General features: G+C 49.1%; 1 protein-coding gene across 1 annotated transcript in view; it reads right to left on the bottom strand.

Annotated features, from left to right (window-relative positions):
* Window positions 1–20,604, bottom strand: part of RMDN3 (regulator of microtubule dynamics 3) — a 33,612-nt gene extending 13,008 nt beyond the window's left edge. Inside the window, exons 1-6 of the mRNA XM_065685202.1 lie at window positions 20,421–20,604; window positions 17,367–17,562; window positions 15,885–16,031; window positions 10,823–11,090; window positions 8,113–8,215; window positions 6,556–6,616 (exon numbers count right to left, since the gene is read on the bottom strand). Coding sequence (XP_065541274.1) covers window positions 6,556–6,616; window positions 8,113–8,215; window positions 10,823–11,090; window positions 15,885–16,031; window positions 17,367–17,562; window positions 20,421–20,598 — 953 coding nt within the window. The 5' untranslated portion in view covers window positions 20,599–20,604. The remainder of the gene's footprint in view (window positions 1–6,555; window positions 6,617–8,112; window positions 8,216–10,822; window positions 11,091–15,884; window positions 16,032–17,366; window positions 17,563–20,420) is intronic.
* Between the last annotated feature and the right edge of the window lie 162 nt (window positions 20,605–20,766).

The raw sequence follows: 20,766 nt of genomic DNA, 5'->3' as shown, positions 1-20,766 counted from the left end.
ATGCATGAGCTGTCTGCCACAGCTGTAGCACTGTCACCTGTGCTATAACAGCCTTCTACTGACATCCTGAACTCTTCAGATCCCAGGTCTCACAACTTCTCTTTATGCCCAACAGACTGTAAATATCAAGTTATTTAACTGTTCCCAAGAGCAGGGATATTCATCCCTGCTGAGGCTTCCTCTGTCCCTGCTCATATTCTTGAGTACTTTCTCTTCCTTGACTCTTCTCTAGTGTTCCTACTCTCAAAGCCTGTGTGGTTCAGGACATGGAACAGGATTCCAACACCCCTGATGAAGCAGCTCCAGCTACATGCTATTTTTCCTCCTCTAACTTCAGAACCTCTAACACCAGAACTGATTTGCTATACAGTTCCTTCTGCCTCTAATGTATGCTGAGAGTAACTTCTATGTTTAATCCACCCATTGAAGAGAAATGCTCAGCTCATAAATCCAGACACAGTTCCAAATTGGCCAAATCTGGGCAGTACAACACAGTGAAACCCTGAAGAACTGCCAGCTGTTGAAATTAAAACTCTTTTCAAGTCACATCTGGAATGAGATCACTTTACAAAGAACTGGTACCTACCCACAGCCAGGCAGATGTACCAGCAGAAGGTGGTGGCACAATGAGCCCTCAACACAAGAGGGATGTGGAGCTACTGCAGTGAGCCCAGAGGAGGCCACAGAGGTGCTGCGAGGGCTGGAGCAGCTCTGCTCTGGAGCCAGGCTGAGAGAGCTGGGCTGGGGCAGCCTGGACAAGAGAAGGCTCCTGAAGGGGAGACCTCAGAGCAGCTCCAGTGCCTAAAGGGGCTGCAGGGAACCTGGAGAGGGGCTTGGGACAAGGGCCTGTAGGGACAGGCCAAGGGGAATGGCTTGAACCTGCCCGAGGGGAGACTGAGCTGAGCTCTTAGGCAGAAGCTCTTCCCTGTGCGGGTGCTGAGGCGCTGGCACAGGGTGCCCAGAGAAGCTGTGGCTGCCCCATCCCTGGCAGTGCTCAAGGCCAGGTTGGACACAAGGGCTTGGAGCAAGCTGCTCCAGTGGAAGGAACAAGTCCAGAGGAGGCCACGAGGATGATCAGGGGACTGGAGCACCTCCCGTATGAAGACAGGCTGAGGAAGTTGGGGCCGTTCAGCCTTGAGAAGAGAAGGCTGCGTGGAGACCTCAGAGCAGCTTCAAGTGTCTGAAGGGGGCCTATAGGGATGCTGGGGAGGACTCTTAGTCAGGGACTGCAGTGACAGGACAAGGGGTAACGGGTTCAAACTGAAACAGGGGAAGTTTAGATTGGATCTAAGGAGGAAATTCTTTCCTGTTAGGGTGGTGAGGCACTGGAATGGGTTGCCCAGGGAGGTTGTGAGTGCTCCATCCCCAGCAGTGTCCAAGGCCAGGTTGGACAGAGCCTTGTATGGGATGGTTTAGTGTGAGGTGTCCCTGCCCATGGCAGGGGGGTTGGAACTGGGTGATCTTGAGGTCCTTTCTAACCCGAACTATTCTATGATTCTATTCTAAGGGGTCTCTGCCCGTGGCAGGGGTTGGAACTGGCGGAGCTTTATGGTCCCCTCCAACACAAACCAAGCTGGGATTCTATGAAGTTAAAAGGGCTGAATCACAATTCAGTGGCTACTGAGTGCGCAAGATGCTTCTCCAACGTGACAGGCTCTTCAGAAGAGAAGGCACATTTCGGAGGTGCATCCAACCCAAGAACATATCCTTCTCCTGGTTCTCTATAACATACAGAATATCACCAGGAGAGCCAAAGCTGATTATGTCTTCTGCAGTGACAGCTTCGGCAGTCAGAAAACAGCTCTGAATTTCCAATGGGAAATACCCAGCTCAAACAAAAGCTGCTAAAGCAGCACCTGCAAAATTTTCCCCCATTGGAGCTCTGAAATCCCTCACTGCTCTGGCTGCACATCCGCTATTTCTTTAACAAGAGGAGCAGCAGCCAAGGCAAACACACAGCTCGCTGTCCCTGCCTGATCCCTAAAGCTGCTGGTACGTGCTTGAGCTGTGCTGCAAACAGCCCCACTGCAACAACAGGGAACTCCGATGAGGCCACAACTGCTTCTCTCACTTCATCTGTGAAGTCTAAGCAGCAAACCACACAGGTCTGTGCAACGATTGAGGCCTCTTCTATCCACCCCTAAATGCAAGCAAGAACAGACTTAGAAACATGAACAAGTGTTTGCTCTGCGCTCTTCACGAGCTGAAATCAGCTCAGGCAGCAATCACTTCAATTGGACACAATACCTGCTCAGAGACCTTTCACAATCAAAGCAGAGAACGACTTTGTCTATATCCAATGTAAGAATCAGGTGATTATAAGAGAGAACATAGGCATTAAGAACACTCAGTATCATTCCTATCAGCCTACAGCACACAAATGTATCCTAAAGGTAGTAAATGCTCCAAACCCCCAGCACACATCTCTCATGGTCCTGTATTCCCAAGCAGTGCCCCCCAGGAAAGCACAGCTGAGATCAGCCCCACCACACCAGAGCTGACTTCTCTGCCCAGCCCTGCCCAGCCCACAGCTCTGCAGCAATGGGTCTCCTGGCACCCACTTCCATGAAGCAAGTGACTACAATAAGAGCCTTGTACCAAGCCTCACTTCATGACAACCCAGGAGGTCCACCAAAGGGCTCTCCCTCCCATCTGGGCAGCTCCCAGAGCCGATCCTGACACAGCCCCAGACCTTCAGTATTTTCTGTCATTCTAGAGACCATTCACTATGAAGCTGCCAGAGCTTTCAAACCAGCCAGCCACAAAACACCCTGAAGCTGCAGCTGGCCATGCTCCCCAGAGCACTGCCATTGCCAGCACTCACAAATCCCTCTTGTTCACAACCTTGTTTTCTTCATTTGGTGCTTTACAATGTCCGTGATTACTGCAGTAACTAGAAGGGACTGAAAGAGGGGAAGTTTTACGTGCGCTGCTGACTGCATGTGAAGTATCTTCTGTCCTGCTCAACAAGCATCACACCTTAGAGAGCAAATAAACAGGGAAGGATTGTGCAACAGGAGCAAATCATACAGCAAAGGGAGCAATGAGCAAGCACAAGAACCAGCACAACTGCATCACAGGTAATCCATAAGCATAAGTGGCAACTGATAGAATAGAAAATTACAGTCAACATGAAATGAGGTACACAGGAAAAATGCAGCCCTTATAATACCTGCAGAAGGCTTCACACACCCCTATCACAGAGGGGAGATGTTAAAATCACTCGGGATATTTCTATTAAAATGCCCATTTAGGATGTTGTAAAAAAGAGAAAGACAATGTTCATGACTGTATGTGGAAGTAAGAATGGAAAGGACCATCACATTAGCATCACACGCATCCTTGCTGCTCCCACAACTTGGGCTCTGCAGGGAATTCCTATACTTTTGTCTGAAAAGAGACAGGAGGAAAATACAGGAAAGGTAACATGGGTGATGAGAGAAAATAAACTGAGTCCCTATGAAAATGTCCTTTGGAACCATGTTTTATCCTACATTTTTCACATATATATGTGTATGTGTGTGTACATACATATGTGTATGTATGTATCTTTCCAGGCACCATTTCATGAGCAATAATGGTTTTCTCCAGGTAAATTCAATCAGCATAAGAAAAGCCTGCAATTGAAACAGCTTGTAACCATCCCATGAGCCCCACAGAGCTGGAAAGGGAATAATTTCCTGTTCTATTTACAGCAGAAATCATTATTTCTGTGACTGGTAAAGGTAGTTACATATTCCCTTCCCATTCCAGGCCTCCCACATGCCGCTCTGCTGTTTCCTTCCTCCAGCTGCCCTTTCTGCAGCTGCTCTCTCAAGTTACAAGCAAGATGTAGATGTGTAGAAGCCTTTCCCCTGGCTGGACAAGAAATGGGTCCCACAGGACAGGAACTGCATCCTCTTGTACCAAAACTGCTGTGGGAATTGGTGGGCACAGGGTGTCACACAGGCACTGAGGACATCCCAGCTCCAGAGGCTTGGGGTTTTCTACTGCAGAGCCATGACTAAACATCCCATAACACCCATTGCTTCTGCCCCCTGTAAATGATGAATTCCAAACCTGAACCACCAATATTATACCCTGCAAAATACAAAAGATCCAGTATTTGTGGCTTACACACTTCAAGATTCAACCTGACAACTAAAACCCCATTCCCTCAAAATGTTCAGCCAGCAAAGGCACACATCAAAATCTGCTAGAGATGGGTCACCTTGTCTGCCCCAGTATTCGTCCTTCTTATCAAATGGAGAACAGCAATTCATTCCCAAGAGCCAGAGTACACAGTCTGTTCAAGATGCTAAAGGCATTTGTTTGGATGCCAGCAGTTCACACCAACCCTCCAAATACATGCACCAATCTCGTAAGAGTGCAGATCTTATATGGTGAAGACACCCAGCATCCTGTTCTCCCAGTGATTTCCATTAAAAAATGATCATTTCTCTTTTATTCTATATGTTGTGAGCCCTTCACAGTAACTGCTGATCAACACCGTTCACTGAGGAGTTCACCAGAACACCACAAAAGGATGTTCCTTTACCTCTACAGATATCTGAACCCTTCTCCAAATCCTCTTTAGGGGTGTTTTTAAGCAAGGAGAAGATCCTTTCAACCCCTACCTGAGTCACAACCCAAGCCTGGTCACCCAGGCTGCTGAATGAGGAAGGTACCTCGCCCCTTGCCTACCTCCTGACTGAGATCCTCACCACCAGTAGAATTTCCACAAACATGGAACCCCCTGCTTGGCTGAAGCGCAGATCATTTCCTCATTTATCATGGCAAAAACATAAACTGCCTTTACAAAGAAAGAGCCATCTGCTGCTGTCTCAGTTCATCTCAAAGCCAGAGTGCTCTGCTGAGTGACAAACAGCATCCCCGCACAGAACACAGCAGTGCAGGCAAGCAGACACTCTTCAGTAGACTATAAAAGGGCTGTCTGATAAGAATAATGTTCCTCCTTACTCCAGAAGGAAGATGAATACAGAACATGGGCACAGCACTGAGCCCACGCTCACAGCCCTAGCTGACAGAGGCAAATACATCATTCTCTTGACATAAAGCAAGCATCTCCTGACATAAAGCAAGCATCTCTGTGCAGCAGAGCACTATCAAAACGGCAGAAACTGACTGAACCCCAACAAATTAACCCACAAATACTGGAGGAACACAAAGGGAAAACCTCATTCATATTTAATATGCAACTCTCAAGACTGTGTGCAGCTAGCTACAAGCTTGCTTTTGGGGGCTGTATACATTGCTCTACAGGGGGCTGAAAAGGAGCCAAAGGAAACAAGGCTCGTGGAAGGAAATAAGGAGAGCCCCATCATAGCAAACTCTCCAACTCAGGAAGCAGCTTTCTTCAAGTTATCTGTGTGAAACATATCCCTTGGCAGCCCATCCACACCCTGCATGGAACAGGCTGCCCTGGGAGCTGTTTCCTAGGGCCTGCACAACCAGAAGCACTGCTGGTGGAGTTCCGCATATTTCTGTGCCAAGGTGCTCGCTGCATCACACACAGGCACAGACCTAAAGCCAGATGCTGCGCAAAGCATCCCCTTCCACCTTTGGTAAGGGAAGCTGCAGGATTCCCAGGAAAGCTGCTAACCAAACTGCCCTTCACCTTTTCAAAATACATGTGCTTCAGCTGCTGGAAGGGCATGGAGCTGCTGGAGCGAGTCCAGAGGAGGCCAAGGAGCTGCTGCGAGGGCTGGAGCAGCTCTACTCTGGAGCCAGGCTGAGAGAGCTGGGCTGAGGCAGCCTGGACAAGAGAAGGCTCCTGAAGGGGAGACCTCAGAGCAGCTCCAGTGCCTAAAGCAGCTGCAGGGAACCTGGAGAGGGGCTTGGGACAAGGGGAATGGCTTGAACCTGCCCGAGGGGAGACTGAGCTGAGCTCTTAGGCACAAGCTCTTCCCTGGGAGGGTGCTGAGGCGCTGGCACAGGGTGCCCAGAGAAGCTGTGGCTGCCCCATCCCTGGCAGTGCTCAACCCAGGTTGGATACAGGGGCTTGGAGCAAGCTGCTCCAGTGGAAGGGGTCCCTGCCCAGGGCAGGGGTTGGAGCTGGAGGAGCTTTAAGGTCCCTTCCAACACAAACCAGTCTTGATTCTATGATTTTAGGAAGGATCCCAAAGAATCTGCAGTTTAGCCTGCTAAGTTTAGCATGGGGAACACCACATGGAGCTCACTGTACTTATCAATCCCAAACTCATCCTGTCGATAGCTTGTTTCTCCAAGCCTCATCTGAAGTTCATCCTTCACCATCAAAGTGCATCAACTTGTTAGGTGCAGCTTCACAAAAGCCTTGATACAATCTGTTCTGAGTATCCAAAGAACTGGCCATGTTGTCTCGGAGAGACATTGGGAACGGAACTGGTACAAGCAAAGTCTATGACTATAATAAGAACCAAACCAGTCTGTCAACCCTGACTCCAGTTAACCAAAGCTATTCAAGATGGCTTTTCACAGAAAGTAGCACTGATGTACTAACGACAGTTCAGCTTACAGCGACCTCCAAGCCCTTATCCTGTGGCTCTTAAAAGCAAGCAGGAAGAAATTACATACCACTGGTGGCACTCAGCACTTTGGTCCCCTTTCTGTAAGGCGATTTCCAGCTCTTCTTTGCCTGCAAGTAAGTGGTCAGAGGTCAGAAATGCAGCTGCATTCCCTGAGGCTCTCAGAGTACACCAATACAATGGCATCAAAGTCGTATTTATTAATTCTATAATAAAGCTGCCTTGAAAACGTCCCATAGAGAATTTCATCCTCTTGCAGTGCTAGGGAACACCCAAGACCACTCAAACCAGTCATGCAAATTCACAGTGCAGTAGCCAGCTGTGCTGACCTCTCAAGATGGTTTTACCTCCTTTGGAAGCACAGTCACCTACAGCAAAGCCACTTTCCACACCACAGTAGAGCTTTCAGTGCTTTGTTCTGATGCATTTAACAGCCTCAGATCTGGGACATGCCCCACGTTCCCCTCTCTCCTCCAAGCACAAGCATGGTCTCAGAAAGATGAAAACTAAGCACTGTTATCAAAATAAAACTTAAAATTTCATCTTTTAAATGGCTACACCAATTTTCAGAAAAAAATAATTCTACTAGATACAGTAAAAGAAATATATTTAGCTACGTGCATAACAGGACAGAAATTACTTAGAACAGTATCTTCTGTTTCACACCTAAACTGTAACAGGGATGATGATTTTGTTTTATTCTGACCCACCTACAATCTTGCAAACAAACCACATCCAAGAGTGAATAAGAACAAGGGAACTAAACTAAATTGATTCCTCTAAGTAATTACACATTTAAAACTACATTTCTTTTTTATACCTGCCATGCAAAATTAAATGTGTTACAGTAAAAACTGATTTATCATAGAATCATAGAATAGTTAGGGTTGGAAAGGACCTCTAGATCATCTAGTTCCAACCCCCCTGCCATAGGCAGGGACACCTCTCACTAAACCATCCAACACAAGGCTTCATCCAACCTGGCCTTGAACACCGCCAGGCATGGAGCACTCACAACCTCCCTGGGCAACCGATTCCAGTGTCTCACTACCCTAACAGGAAAGAATTTCTTCCTTAATATCACAGCCTGGAGAAGGCTCTGGGGAGACCTTTTAACAGTCCTCCAGTGCCAAAAGGGGCTACAGGAAACCTGGAGAGGGGCTTTGGGCAAGGGCCTGTAGGGACAGGCCAAGGGGAATGGCTTGAACCTGCCCGAGGGGAAACTGAGCTGAGCTCTTAGGCACAAGCTCTTCCCTGGGAGGGTGCTGAGGCGCTGGCACAGGGTGCCCAGAGAAGCTGTGGCTGCCCCATCCCTGGCAGTGCTCAAGGCCAGGTTGGACACAGGGGCTTGGAGCAAGCTGCTCCAGGGGAAGGGGTCCCTGCCCGGGGCAGGGGTTGGAGCTGGAGGAGTTTTAAGGTCCATTTCCACACAACCCAATCTGGGATCCTATGATATGGATAAAAGGTTTGAGAAACAAACCCAAAATAACAGTTACAGGGAAAATAAGTGCACGACATTGTTTGCAAGTGCAGGGTTTGTACCTCTGAGGTGTCATGTCAGCTTTGAGCATCCCCCTCCCTCTGCCTCAAGCACACAATTCCTCACCATCAGCTGCGTAGGATCTCTTCTCATCTGCGTCGTCTGTGAGTTCACACATATCACTGTGTGCCCGGGCCAGGCGCCAGAGGAAGTCCTTCTGCTCCGCATACTGCAGTGAAAGCATAAACGTTATGTGTAGAGATCCATTCTGCCACTGAGCAAGAAAAACCAAGTGGGGGCATATACTGGAAGTCACACAGATGATTCTTGACACCTTAAAAGGCCCCAAGCCTACAAGAACTAGAAAAGCACCACAAAAAAACAAACTGGGTGGCCACATTTATAGTTACTCTCACAATGCTGGTACAGGTCTAACTCTTGCTGCCTTCTCGCAAGGAACCCTCCACTTAGAGGCTATACTGGGGTCAGGTCTCCAGGAGCTCCACTAACCTCAACACACCAGGCAAAAAGAACCACCCTAAAGCTCTCCTCTTGATTAAATAGCACAAATTCAACTTTACGTCTTTCATGCTTCAGTGCCCACTCCAGCAGCTCCCCATCCTGTCCTGTTCTGAAACCTGGGGCAGTACTGGAGGTATTCTGCTAAATATGAAGCATGCATGTTCAGACAAATTCAAATTCACTTAAAAAAAACTGGGTTGAAAATGAAAACATGACCACCAACAGCCTGGTTTCTTTTGTGACAATACTGGAAATTGGGAGCATCACCAGAAAGAAGCACACGGGAGAACTTCAGAAGCCCACAGGCCTGTCATTGCTTCCTGGTGGGAAGGAAAAAAACCAGCCTACTTGAAACAAGAATTGATCCAAGTTCTTTATTATTTCTCTCCTTTTATTCCTCCTGAAAATACGGAAGCCGAAAGGCTTTGCTCTTTACAAAGCTGGTAATCACAGAATCACAGAATCACAGAATCCCAAGGGTTGGAAGGGACCTAAAAAGATCATCTAGTCCAACCCCCCTGCAAGAGCAGGGTAACCTACAGTACATCACACAGGAACTTGTCCAGGCGGGCCTTGAATATCTCCAGTGTAGGAGACTCCACAACCCCCCTGGGCAACCTGTTCCAGTGCTCTGTCACTCTTACAGTAAAGAAGTTCTTCCTGATGTTAACGTGGAACTTCCTATGCTCCAGTTTACACCCATTGCCCCTTGTCCTATCACTGGATATCACTGAAAAAAGCCTAGCTCCATCATCCTGACACCTACCCTTTACATATTTGTAAACATTGATGAGGTCACCCCTCAGTCTCCTCTTCTCCAAGCTAAAGAGACCCAGCTCCCTCAGCCTCTCCTCATAAGGGAGATGTTCCACTCCCTTAATCATCTTTGTGGCTCTGCGCTGGACTCCTTCAAGCAATTCCCTGTCCTTCTTGAATTGAGGGGCCCAGAACTGGACACAATATTCCAGATGCGGCCTCACCAAGGCTGAGTAGAGGGGGAGGAGAACCTCTCTTGACCTACTAACACAAAACATTTCCTTTGCTGGCTGTGCAGTACTTTGGTAAACCCCAACCAGGGCTGCCGGAGCGGCTGCAGCAGGCACGGATGTGCCTGCACTGGTGCTGGAGCTCACAGAGAGGATGGAGCCAGGAGGGGCTGGGCTCTGCTCCCAAGGAACAAGGGATGGGACAAGAGGAACCGGCCTCAAGCTGCACCAGGGCAGGTTTAGATGGAGCTGAGGAACAATTCCTGCCCCAGAGGGTGCTCAGGCATTGGAACAGGCTGCCCAGGGCAGGGCTGCAGGCACCGGCCCTGCAAGTGCTCACACACCGTGGAGACGAGGCCTCAGTGCCATGGGCAGGGGTGGCCTTGGCAGTGTTGGGCAGAGGCTGGACCTGATGAGCTTAAAGCTCCTTTCTAACCTGATTGATTGTGTGAGCCTATGAACAGCCACAGCCAGCCACGCTTCAATGCTGACTGCAGCCGCTGTGTGTGGCCAGAGGTACAAGCAGCTACCTGCACCATCACTGCCCTTGCTGCGCTCCCACACCTCAGCACCAGCTTTCACCAAACCAGGGGATCAATTCACCCAGAATCATAGAATGGTTTGTGTTGGAAAGGACCTTAAGATCTTTCAGTCCCAACCCCCTGCCACAGGCACGGGCCCCTTCCCCTGGAGCAGCTTGCTCCTAGCCCCTGTGTCCAACCTGGCCTTGAGCACTGCCAGGGATGGGGCAGCCACAGCCTCTCTGGGCACCCTGTGCCAGCGCCTCAGCACCCTCACAGGGAAGACCAGATATATCACCTACAGGATAGAAAAAGACCCATTCTTTAAGGTGGCATACTCCAGGCTTTTCATCTCATTAACTAATATACACATAAGTGTCACCTAACCCTTGTGCTTGAATATAAAACTTATTTCATGAACACATGCCTGGGCAGTCCTTGGGAAGGCCAAGCTTCCTGAATATAGATTGAGCCACTGCACGTGCAACAAGATAAAGGTCCTCAAAACATCTGCTCACTGTATACACGCAGCACTAGGGTTTTACACATGTGCACCGTGCTCACTCAGGGGAAGCGATGACATGATGAGACACAGAGTTCCAAGACAGAAAGTGACTGGGAACTGGCTGCTGGAGCCTGAACAATTCTGGCCCTCAGCTCACTCCCCTGTTGCTCCTGAGGAGGGGGCCACTGGAAGCTGGCCCAGCTGCTGGGCAGGGCCTGGACCCTGCTAAGAAATGCAATTTCCTCTTCCTCTTCAGCTATTCAGCTGAAATCACTGCTGAGAATACACAAGGCAACCCTTACCGCCAGCTTATTGTTGAGCAGCAGCTGGAACCCCTCTCTCTTCTCCTGCTCATCTCCGCTGTGCAAGCGGTCAGCCTGCTGCAGGAGCTGCTCCAGCCCTTCCTCCAGGAAGGAATCCAGGACTAAATGGCTTTCATCCTCGTTGACAAGATCCAGGGAATCCCGTCGTGCAGTTCTCACTGTTTCACAGCTCACTTCATCTTCCCCTTCCTCGCTGTCTTTCTCAGACTCCCGGTCGTAATCGGACTCGGCGTTGGCTGTGCTGTATCTTTGAGATAAAACACCACAATGCAGAATCAGCTTGAGGAGATGCTCTGCTGCCTGTGACAGGCTTATACACCTGGGATGGGAAAAACAACTCTTCCTAATAGAGGAAGAGGAGCACTTTAGTTCGTCCTGGAGAACACTTTACAGTCCAGAGTCACAAATAACAACCAATCACTGTTTCTCATGTAGTATACACAACCTCAACAAAATGAAGAGGGCAGACCCAAGAAGCTAAGCAGAACTCACTCATAAGCACCCACATCTCACGTGCACACCATAACAGCTTCTCTTAGGCCTTCTATCCTCAATGTAAAACACTTAAACCAAGTAAGAACAGAGCCAGGACAATTCAGCTCAGTGTGTGGATTATAAAAGAGAATTTCAACTGAAAATCCAACACACTCATCCATGTGGAAAACATAACCTCATGTTTTCAGCCTGTTCCAGGGAATTTCAGACACAATAGCTGTTCTGGCAGGATCTGCTACCTCCATCATCTTGTCTGAATGCTCAGTATGAAACAGCTTGTTCACACTGACATGAAGAGGTGCAAAACAGTAGGAGAGTGAGCACAGCTATTTCACATGAGCAAGAAATCCAGGAAGGAGAGAGCAGACGAGCCACAAAAAGACAGCACATGTACAGAACCGCAGGCAATGATAAGCTGCTCAATTAGGCAAAGGAACCAGGATAAAGCTAAGATCAAAGCTTCTCAAAGTGGCTAAAATTAAGCTCCCCAAAGTCATAAACAGGCACATAAGCTGGAAATTTAAACCACCATTATATATGACTGACACCACTGCCGCAGGCTGTCTACTTACAGAACTAGTTTCTTTTTAAAGACTATCTGTCCCACTCACATTTATCTGCAAGTTTTAACTGAAGAATAAGCACAAGTCAGCCAGCAACTTAAGCAAGTGCACTTTTACATTGGTATTTTCTTGGTTTATCTGCATAGGAAGCTCTCCTCCTGAAGCAGGCTACTTCAGATGCCATCAATGATTAACTCCAGGGGAGGTCTGCAGTTGTTACCCAACCAAACAGTGCCCAAGCCAATTTCACAAGTCCTGCTACAATTCTAAGGCTGGGGGCATTTGGTTACTAACCTCACTTTCTTCCTAGGGAAGGAAACTAGATTGATTAATAGAAATAGGTACCGAGTTTCACTTACTAACACCTTGGCACAGTTCTGTTTGGATTGTGAGTAATGTAGGATATACACGTATGTATAAAAACATAGATCTAAATATTTAAGATTTATAATATATATAAAAATACATAAATATAATTTATATATTTTATATACAGTATACATTATATATAATTATAATAAAATATAGAATCATAGAATAGTTAGGGTTGGAAAGGACCTCAAGATCATCCAGTTCCAACCCCCCCACCATGGGCAGGGACAGCTCACACTAAACCATCCCACCCAAGGCTTCGTCCAACCTGGCCCTATAATTAAATATATGATAATAATATAATATATACTATAATATATATTATATATATTTTTTTATATATATATATTGTGTGTGTATATATATATATTGCGTGTATATATTGGTATACATCTATATCGGTATATATATATTGGGACCAAAAACTGCTCTCCCTTTTTTCCAAGATGAATTTCTCCTTGAAGGGAGAGCCTAATGCTCTGGGCATGAAGCTGCCTTTGCCTGGAGACAAAGATATGCGACCCAAGTGGCTATCTGAAGAAAGCAGTCACAGTAGTTTGGCCACACACAGATAACAAACACATTTGGCTATCAAAGCCTCAGCTTTCTGAGAACCATCAGTAATGCTCAAGCATCTCCCTCTCTGGCAGAGGGTAAATGAACACCCGCACTCCCTACAGTCTCCAACCCTCATCCATAAGCTTAAACCCACACATTTTGTACTGGAACATTTTAAGAAACAAAGGAAAAGTCAGGCTTACCCCTGTGAAGCCAGGAAATCAAGTGCCATGCTGCAGATGATGTAGGCAGCACTAAACTCGTGGATAATGCAGCAGCATGGTGGTAGGTGACACTGGCATGGCTCTATTTCAGACTACAAACCTCACTTCTTGGTATTTTCTTAAGATGATATTATTAGCTCTCTGGACCACCTCACTTTGATACTAAAACTCCTCAGACTCTTATGTCCCACCCTAACCTACCATGCAGCACAGTTCTGACACTGTATAACTACATTTGACTGGCAGTTGCAAAGATTCCAGTGCTCCAGCTAGAAAACACCTTCCACATTGAAGGCTCCTGACACACAACACGGTCTTGAAACCAGGCAGCAACATGTGGCTCCTATAGGCTTTTTCCTCCACCACCAAAGTGTGTTTCCTCCAGGACAGCTCAGACATGATGCTGCCACTTTAAAAAGACAAGTAATGCTGCATGTAACCTCATAAACACAGAGTTTTCAGAAAGATCGAGGGATTTCGATGTTAGCAGCCTGTTTTCCTGCATTTATGATGATGGAAAGCTCTTAATGCTTTAGTAAGCGGAGGCCTCTGGTGAGTGCTCATCCTGATGAAAACTAAACCTACTACCTGGAACAAAATGCCCATAGGAAGAGGAGGCAAAGAGGCTCAAAAGGCCAACGTGGTGTTAGAGCAAGGCGGGGAATTAAGTATCCAAGACCTCTGGGCTCCTGAAAGCTCAAGATGATTCCTGTGACTTGTATATGAAACAGAGAAGATGCTTGTGCCTGTGTGGTTTACAAAGTAAAGCTGAAACCCAAGTTCCTGCTTCTGAATTGCACTGAAGGAATAGGATTGCCAGAAATGAATACACAGCTGGAATCTAGCTCTTGGGAGCAGTCTCATTCTTCCTCCCAGAGGCTGCTAATTCCAAAACTTACATTTCCCATCTTGATTTTCCACTAGAAAATGTCAGTACTGACATCTCTAAAAGACAATATTGCATTACAAAGGCAGCTGGTCCTGAGCAGACTATTATACCTATTTGCATAAGACAAATGCCAGAGCAAGAAATTATATACTATTCAATTTGGGGGTGTTTAATCATATGACAGCTGCTTATCCACTAGTTCTTCACCTTAGTCATTAAACTCTGAACCTCTGACTTGCTGTTGGCCCCTATCAGGATTTAAAACTTTCTTATGACCAGACAACACCAAGGGCTGGTATCTGCTGGCAAAGTCCATCCTTTTCAACAACCTTTACAAAGTACACTGGCACCCTGATGACTCAATGCATCTGTTATTACCTACACAGCAAAGTCTTGTCTTCAGATCCAGCTCCATCGTTGTAAGATGTTATGCAGCCCTGTTACCCATTACACCACCGTGAATCACTTGTTCCCTAAATCTGCTTTCGTACAACACCCACTCCAGCTGAATGAAGCCCTTCTAGAGCTGAATGAGTTCACAGCAGCTCTTTCCTGCTTCACCAATTCCAGTTACTAGAGATAAAATACCAACATGACGTGGGTTCTGGCAGTCACAATGCCTGCTCTCCTGCAGTAAGCGTGCTCTGTTCCAGAGGCTGCTGCAGCAAGGGCTGCTTTGTCCCCACTGAAAAACCCCAGCTGCCAAGTGCCAGCCTGCACCAGCTCACTGGTCACTCAGCTGCTAACGGACAGCACATCATGCCCAAATCCTGCCTGCCTTGCCCTGTGCTGCAATTAACTTCTCTCTTTACATCACATTCACTTCAGCTCCCCTGGGAAAATGGACATGGCCATGAACAAGCAGAGTGCTGCATGTTTTGGAGCATACTCGCACACCTCAGGAGCTCTAGAATCCATCTGATGAATACACAGCAGTGCTTCAGCAGAAAGGCAGCATTCACATCTGTTTATGCAGTAGACCTCAATACCTATCTACTACGACAACAATTGCATCTATACTGCGATTTTTACCAATGTTCTTGAACTACACAGTACTCTTCACCTCTTATTAAACTACAAGAACTTCAGCAACACAACAGTGAGGTTAAGTGTGACACACCAAGAACACTCAGTAAGTACCCCAGCTGAAGACATTCTCATAGAATCCCAGAGTGGTTTGGGTTGAAGGGACCTTAAAGCTCCTCCAGCTCCAACCCCTGCTACAGGCAGGGACCCCTTCCACTGGAGCAGCTTGCTCCAAGCCCCTGTGTCCAACCTGGCCTTGAGCACTGCCAGGGATGGGGCAGCCACAGCTTCTCTGGGCACCCTGTGCCAGCGCCTCAGCACCCTCCCAGGGAAGAGCTTCTGCCTAAGAGCTCAGCTCAGTCTCCCCTCGGGCAGGTTCAAGCCATTCCCCTTGGCCTGTCCCTACAGGCCCTTGTCCCAAGCCCCTCTCCAGGTTCCCTGCAGCCCCTTTAGGCACTGGAGCTGCCCTCAGGTTTGCCCTTAAGGAGCCTTCTCTTCTCCGGGCTGAAGATTTTATTTAACTGGAATAGATTTTTAACTTCAAGTTTTCCAGACACTCCAAAACATATTATTGCCTGGAAATGTTATTTCTAAACTCTCACTCAAGCCCCAGGCTGGACTTCTACTTCCCTTCTTTCTAAAAGCTTCCCTAATCAAATTATTGCTGAAGAAAAAGCCTCAAAACCTCTATTTGATTAGGGCTTTTTCCTTCCCCTCTTTCTCCCAGTCAGCACTGTTACACTTCTCTCAGCCTGGCCCTGGCAGCAGTAGAGTTACTGCAATAAAAGCAAATAAAGCCAGGATGACAGACATTTAGTGAGGAAAAAGATCCCTTCCTTTATGTTAGAAACTGCACAGATGTAACTGGGCACCCAAGTCTGTGAGAGCTGCTCCTGCCCTGCTGCTGTGCTTACCCTCCTTCACTTTCCCCATCGTCCGTGTTGGCTGCTCCCGAGCTGGCTGTGAAATAAATGGAACTGGAGCACGTGGAATCACTTCTTTCTCTGGGAAAGGGAAAGCGCCTCCGGCGAGAAACCTTCTGGGTTTCTTCCAGGTGCGACCTAAGAGGAAGGCAGAAAGAGAAACAACTGATCATTAGACAGGGACATGACTGCTGCTTCACTTCCTTCTCTTCTTAAGCAGATTCTATCCAGTTTACTTTATATCCAAAGAATTCACAAGGTGACTTACTCCTGCTTGCACAAGCATCCAGCAACCACACAGCAAGAGTCATATTCTACAGTGAGCACAGAGTGAGCACAGCCTTGGTCCAGATACAATCCATATGTGCCATCCACATACAGTGATACCTAAAGGGGCTCCAGGAAACGTGTTGAGGGGCTTTGGGCAAGGGCCTGTAGGGACAGGCCAAGGGGAATGGCTTGAACCTGCCCAAGCGGAGACTGAGCTGAGCTCTTAGGCAGAAGCTCTTCCCTGTGAGGGTGCTGAGGCGCTGGCACAGGGTGCCCAGAGAAGCTGTGGCTGCCCCATCCCTGGCAGTGCTCAAGGCCAGGTTGGACACAGGGGCTTGGAGCAAGCTGCTCCAGTGGAAGGGGTCCCTGCCCAGGGCAGGGGCTGGAATCACTTTGTGATTCTGTATCACACCCACTCCCCTGTTTCACCAGGGAACAGGCAAAAGAATCCTCAAACACCCTGCAGAACACAGCACCTTTTATTCTGTATCAAAAGTTACTATAGTTGGCAGTAGAGAGAAGACAGCAATAGCAAAAAGCAAACATTCACACAAGTAGCCTTCCCACTTCAGAACAAGAAGCCAGTGTCACTACTTGATATTCTATGAGAAAAAAAGCCAACCATAGAATCATAGAATAGTTCGGGTTGGAAAGGACCTCAAGATCATCCAGTTCCAACCCCCCTGCCATGGGCAGGGACACCTCACACTAAACCATCCCACCCAAGGCTTCATCCAACCTGGCCTTGAACACTGCCAGGGATGGAGCACTCACAACCTCCCTGGGCAACCCATTCCAGTGCCTCAGCACCCTCACAGGAAAGAATTTCCTCCTTAGATCCAATCTAAACTTCCCCTGTTTCAGTTTGAACCCATTACCCCTTGTCCTGTCACTACAGTCCCTGATGAAGAGTCCTTCCCCAGCATCCCTATAGGCCCCCTTCAGGTACTGGAAGCTGCTCTGAGGTCTCCACGCAGCCTTCTCTTCTCCAGGCTGAACAGCCCCAACTTCCTCAGCCTATTGAATACACACAGGTTTTTTCCATTAATCTCACTGGATGTCAAGACATAATCCCAGTGGAAACTAGAAAGGCACTTTCTCCACTTTTGGCTTTTAGAGTTAACATGCTCACGGCTGTTCTGCCATGCTATGGAGCAAATCTGTGCATGAGCAGAGGAAGTCAGCAAGGGGCAGGGTCCATACCTGACTTCACAGACGATTTCGGCAGCTAGGCTCTGCAGGCTGGCCCGTAGCTCCTCCACTTCTTTCCTCAGCTCTGACAGGTTCCTCACCACGAAGTCAAGCTGCTCCAGCACATCCACCAGCTCATCGTGGATTGGGAAAGGTCTGTACACAGCACCATCGCCTGCCTCCACAGGAGCCAGCGCTCTGGCCATGGCTGAAAGGACACAGGAGGAGAAGCTCAACAGAGGGGAAAGGGAAGGGATTTCCCATGGGAAATGTCAGCACATTTTGTCCTCAGGAGGTGGAGGATGAGGCCCGGTTTCAAGCACTTCTGCCTGACCTGACCTTTGGGGTTCTTCAACTCTTTTGCAGCTCCCTTCCCTGACACCAGCCTCTATCCACACCGAAGAGACCTGCAATAGCAACCAGGGGTGAACAAAGCTCTTGTGACTACACTTCCACAAGAATCCCCTTGTAAAACCTCCTCAAGACCACCAAAAGGCAGGGACCATTGCAGAGAGTCTGCCGATGGAGAAACTACTTTTGAGTTGTTTTACTTTAAGTCCTGACTGCAAATTCCTCCCTGAATTCCTGTTCTCCACACCGCTGTCCTAACATCACACTGAAACACCACACTGTGCTTTCCTCCTGAACCACAATGAACTCAGGAGGCCCCAAGTCACGAAGCAACCAGCCTGCCAGGTAACTGGGACAATGGATAAGGAGAATGGAAGCTAAGTTGGGCCAAAAAAACCTTATTCTTAAACCAAATCACAGAATCACAGATAACTATTCTTATTCAAGGAAAAGCCCTACAGGAACCCAAAGAGGAGACATCACACTTCAGAGAGAAGTTGAACATAGGTATGAAGATAGGCTGAGAAAGTTGGGGCTGTTCAGCCTGGAGAAGAGAAGGCTGCGTGGAGACCTCAGAGCAGCTTCCAGTACCTGAAGGGGGCCTATAGGGATGCTGGGGAGGGACTCTTCATCAGGGACTGCAGTGACAGGACAAGGGGTAACGGGTTCAAACTGAAACAGGGGAAGTTTAGATTGGATCTAAGGAGGAAATTCTTTCCTGTGAGGGTGCTGAGGCACTGGAATGGGTTGCCCAGGGAGGTTGTGAGTGCTCCATCCCTGGCAGTGTTCAAGACCAGGCTGGATGAAGCCTTGGGTGGGATGGTTTAGTGTGAGGTGTCCCTGCCCATGGCAGGGGGGTTGGAACTGGATGATCTTGAGGTCCTTTCCAACCCAAACCATTCCTTGATTCTATGATTCTAAGTTTAGCCATTAAAATATGGCATTGCCTGCCTCTGAGTAGCTGGAAACCTCACCAGCCTGCCCGATCCTTAAACCTGCTTGCAGAGCGGGAGCAACCAGCCTGGAAGAATGGATTCTCATCCGGGGATTTTAAACACGTTTTCTTTAAAGCTCATAAATATTATAGGTAACTATAGAATCATGTCCTGTCACTACAGTCCCTAATGAAGAGTCCCTCCCCAGCATCCTTAGAGGCTCCCTTCAGATATTACCAGATAAGTCAATTGTTTAAGAAGGAACATGCTTTTTGTATCAACAGCAAGAAAAAAGAGAATCCCTCCCAAAGAGCAGCCAGATCTGCAGACATAAAGGGTTGATCCTCCAGAACACCCTTTGTTAATGCATCTAACCTCAGAGACAAACCCCCAGACTCTCTGAAGTCAACCTTACAAGGTTCTAACCTTTCCCCTGCTCTTTTTTCCCCATCTCAGGACACTTCTGTTGCTGCTTTCTCATGAAAGGGCTGCGCAGAACCTCTCCCCACCACCCGCCCTGCATGGGCAGGAGTTGTCTCTGCTCCTGTTCTCCCATTGGCAGAGCCCAATTAAGGCTCTTATCCTCCTGGTTCTGCTCAGGAGCTGCTGGGCCAGGTGAAGCCCAGCTGCACAAACTGATTCCTTCTAAGATGTGTGGTCAACACCCAGGGCCAGATGCTCACTGCAGCCACACTTACCAGCCTATCGAAGCTGTACGAGTCTATCTGCTCTCCTGTGTGGTTCACCCTACATGTGTTGTAGCAGGAAAACGTTAAAGGATGAGTATCTAAAAGGTGGCTGGGTGAGAACACAGGTTAAAACACTGGGCACAAACTATTCCTGCCCTAATGCATTAGCAAAGGCAAACCTTCACACACTCTCCAGGAAGGATTTTCAAGTAGAAGTTCTTCTTAAAAGTAAAATCATTTTCAAATTCACCCCACTGCATTGTGTATCATTAAAGAGGAACACCTGATGCTTGCGCACTGTAGAATGGTTTGGGTTGGAAGGGGCCTTAAAGCTCCTCCAGCTCCAGCCCCTGCCCCGGGCAGGGACCCCTTCCACTGGAGCAGCTTGCTCCAAGCCCCTGTGTCCAACCTGGCCTTGAGCACTGCCAGGGATGGGGCAGCCACAGCTTCTCCGTTCCTGCACAGTGCTGGTGCCACCAGCCCCAGTTCAGGACCTGAGCAGTCACTTGAGCAGAGCCAGCCCCAAGTCCTGCTCCTGCAGGTAAATAAACCCAGTGTGGCTCCTGGGGCAGCTTCTTGCAGTTCCAAACCTGGCAGTGGGTGAGGGGGGTTAAAGCCTTAGAGCAGCTCTTGTGAATCCTGGAACCAACCGGGCTGGAAAAGAGCTTTAAGCTCATCCAGTCCAACCATTCCCAGCGCTGCCAAGGCCACCCCTAACCCATGGCACTGAGGCCTCGTCTCCACGGTGTGTGAGCACTTGCAGGGCCGGTGCCTGCAGCCCTGCCCTGGGCAGCCTGTTCCAACGCCTGAGCACCCTCTGGGGCAGGAATTGTTCCTCAGCTCCATCTAAACCTGCCCTGGTGCAGCTTGAGGCCGGTTCCTCTTGTCCCATCCCTTGTTCCTTGGGAGCAGAGCCCAGCCCCTCCTGGCTCCATCCTCCTGGCAGGCACTTGTAGGGAGCCATCAGGTCCCCCCTGAGCCTTCTCCACGCCGCAGCCCGGGGCAGGGCAGCAGCAGGAGCCGCGCTCACCGCAGCGGTCCCCGCCCGGAGCCCACCGGCAGCCCCATCTCCCCCCGCGGCGCTCTCCTACCGTGGCTCCGCCGCCCGGTCGCTGCCGCCGCCGGCTCCTCGAGGGCGCTGCCCCTGCGCCAGGCCCGCCGCCGCCATGGCCGCAGCACGCAGAGCAGCCCCAGCCCGGCGCCCGCCGCGCCCAGCGCCAGCGCCAGCGCCACACGGCCGGTACCGGCAGCGGGGCCCGGCTGCGCCATGGCCGCCCTGCCCTGCCTCTGCCGGCGCGCTGCGCCAGCGTCACCGCAGAGCCGCCCTACGCCGTGCAGCGGCGTCATCGCCCAGCGACGGGGCGGGGCCTGTGCGGCGGCACGTGGACGGCCGGGTGGTAGGTGGGCTGTACGTGCAGCAACAGCAACAGTGGCACA

This window comes from Lathamus discolor, chromosome 6, assembly GCF_037157495.1.
Source record: "Lathamus discolor isolate bLatDis1 chromosome 6, bLatDis1.hap1, whole genome shotgun sequence".
NCBI lineage: Eukaryota > Metazoa > Chordata > Aves > Psittaciformes > Psittacidae > Lathamus > Lathamus discolor.
Note: the sequence above shows the minus strand (reverse complement) of the source record. Positions and strands in the feature narration are given on the sequence as shown.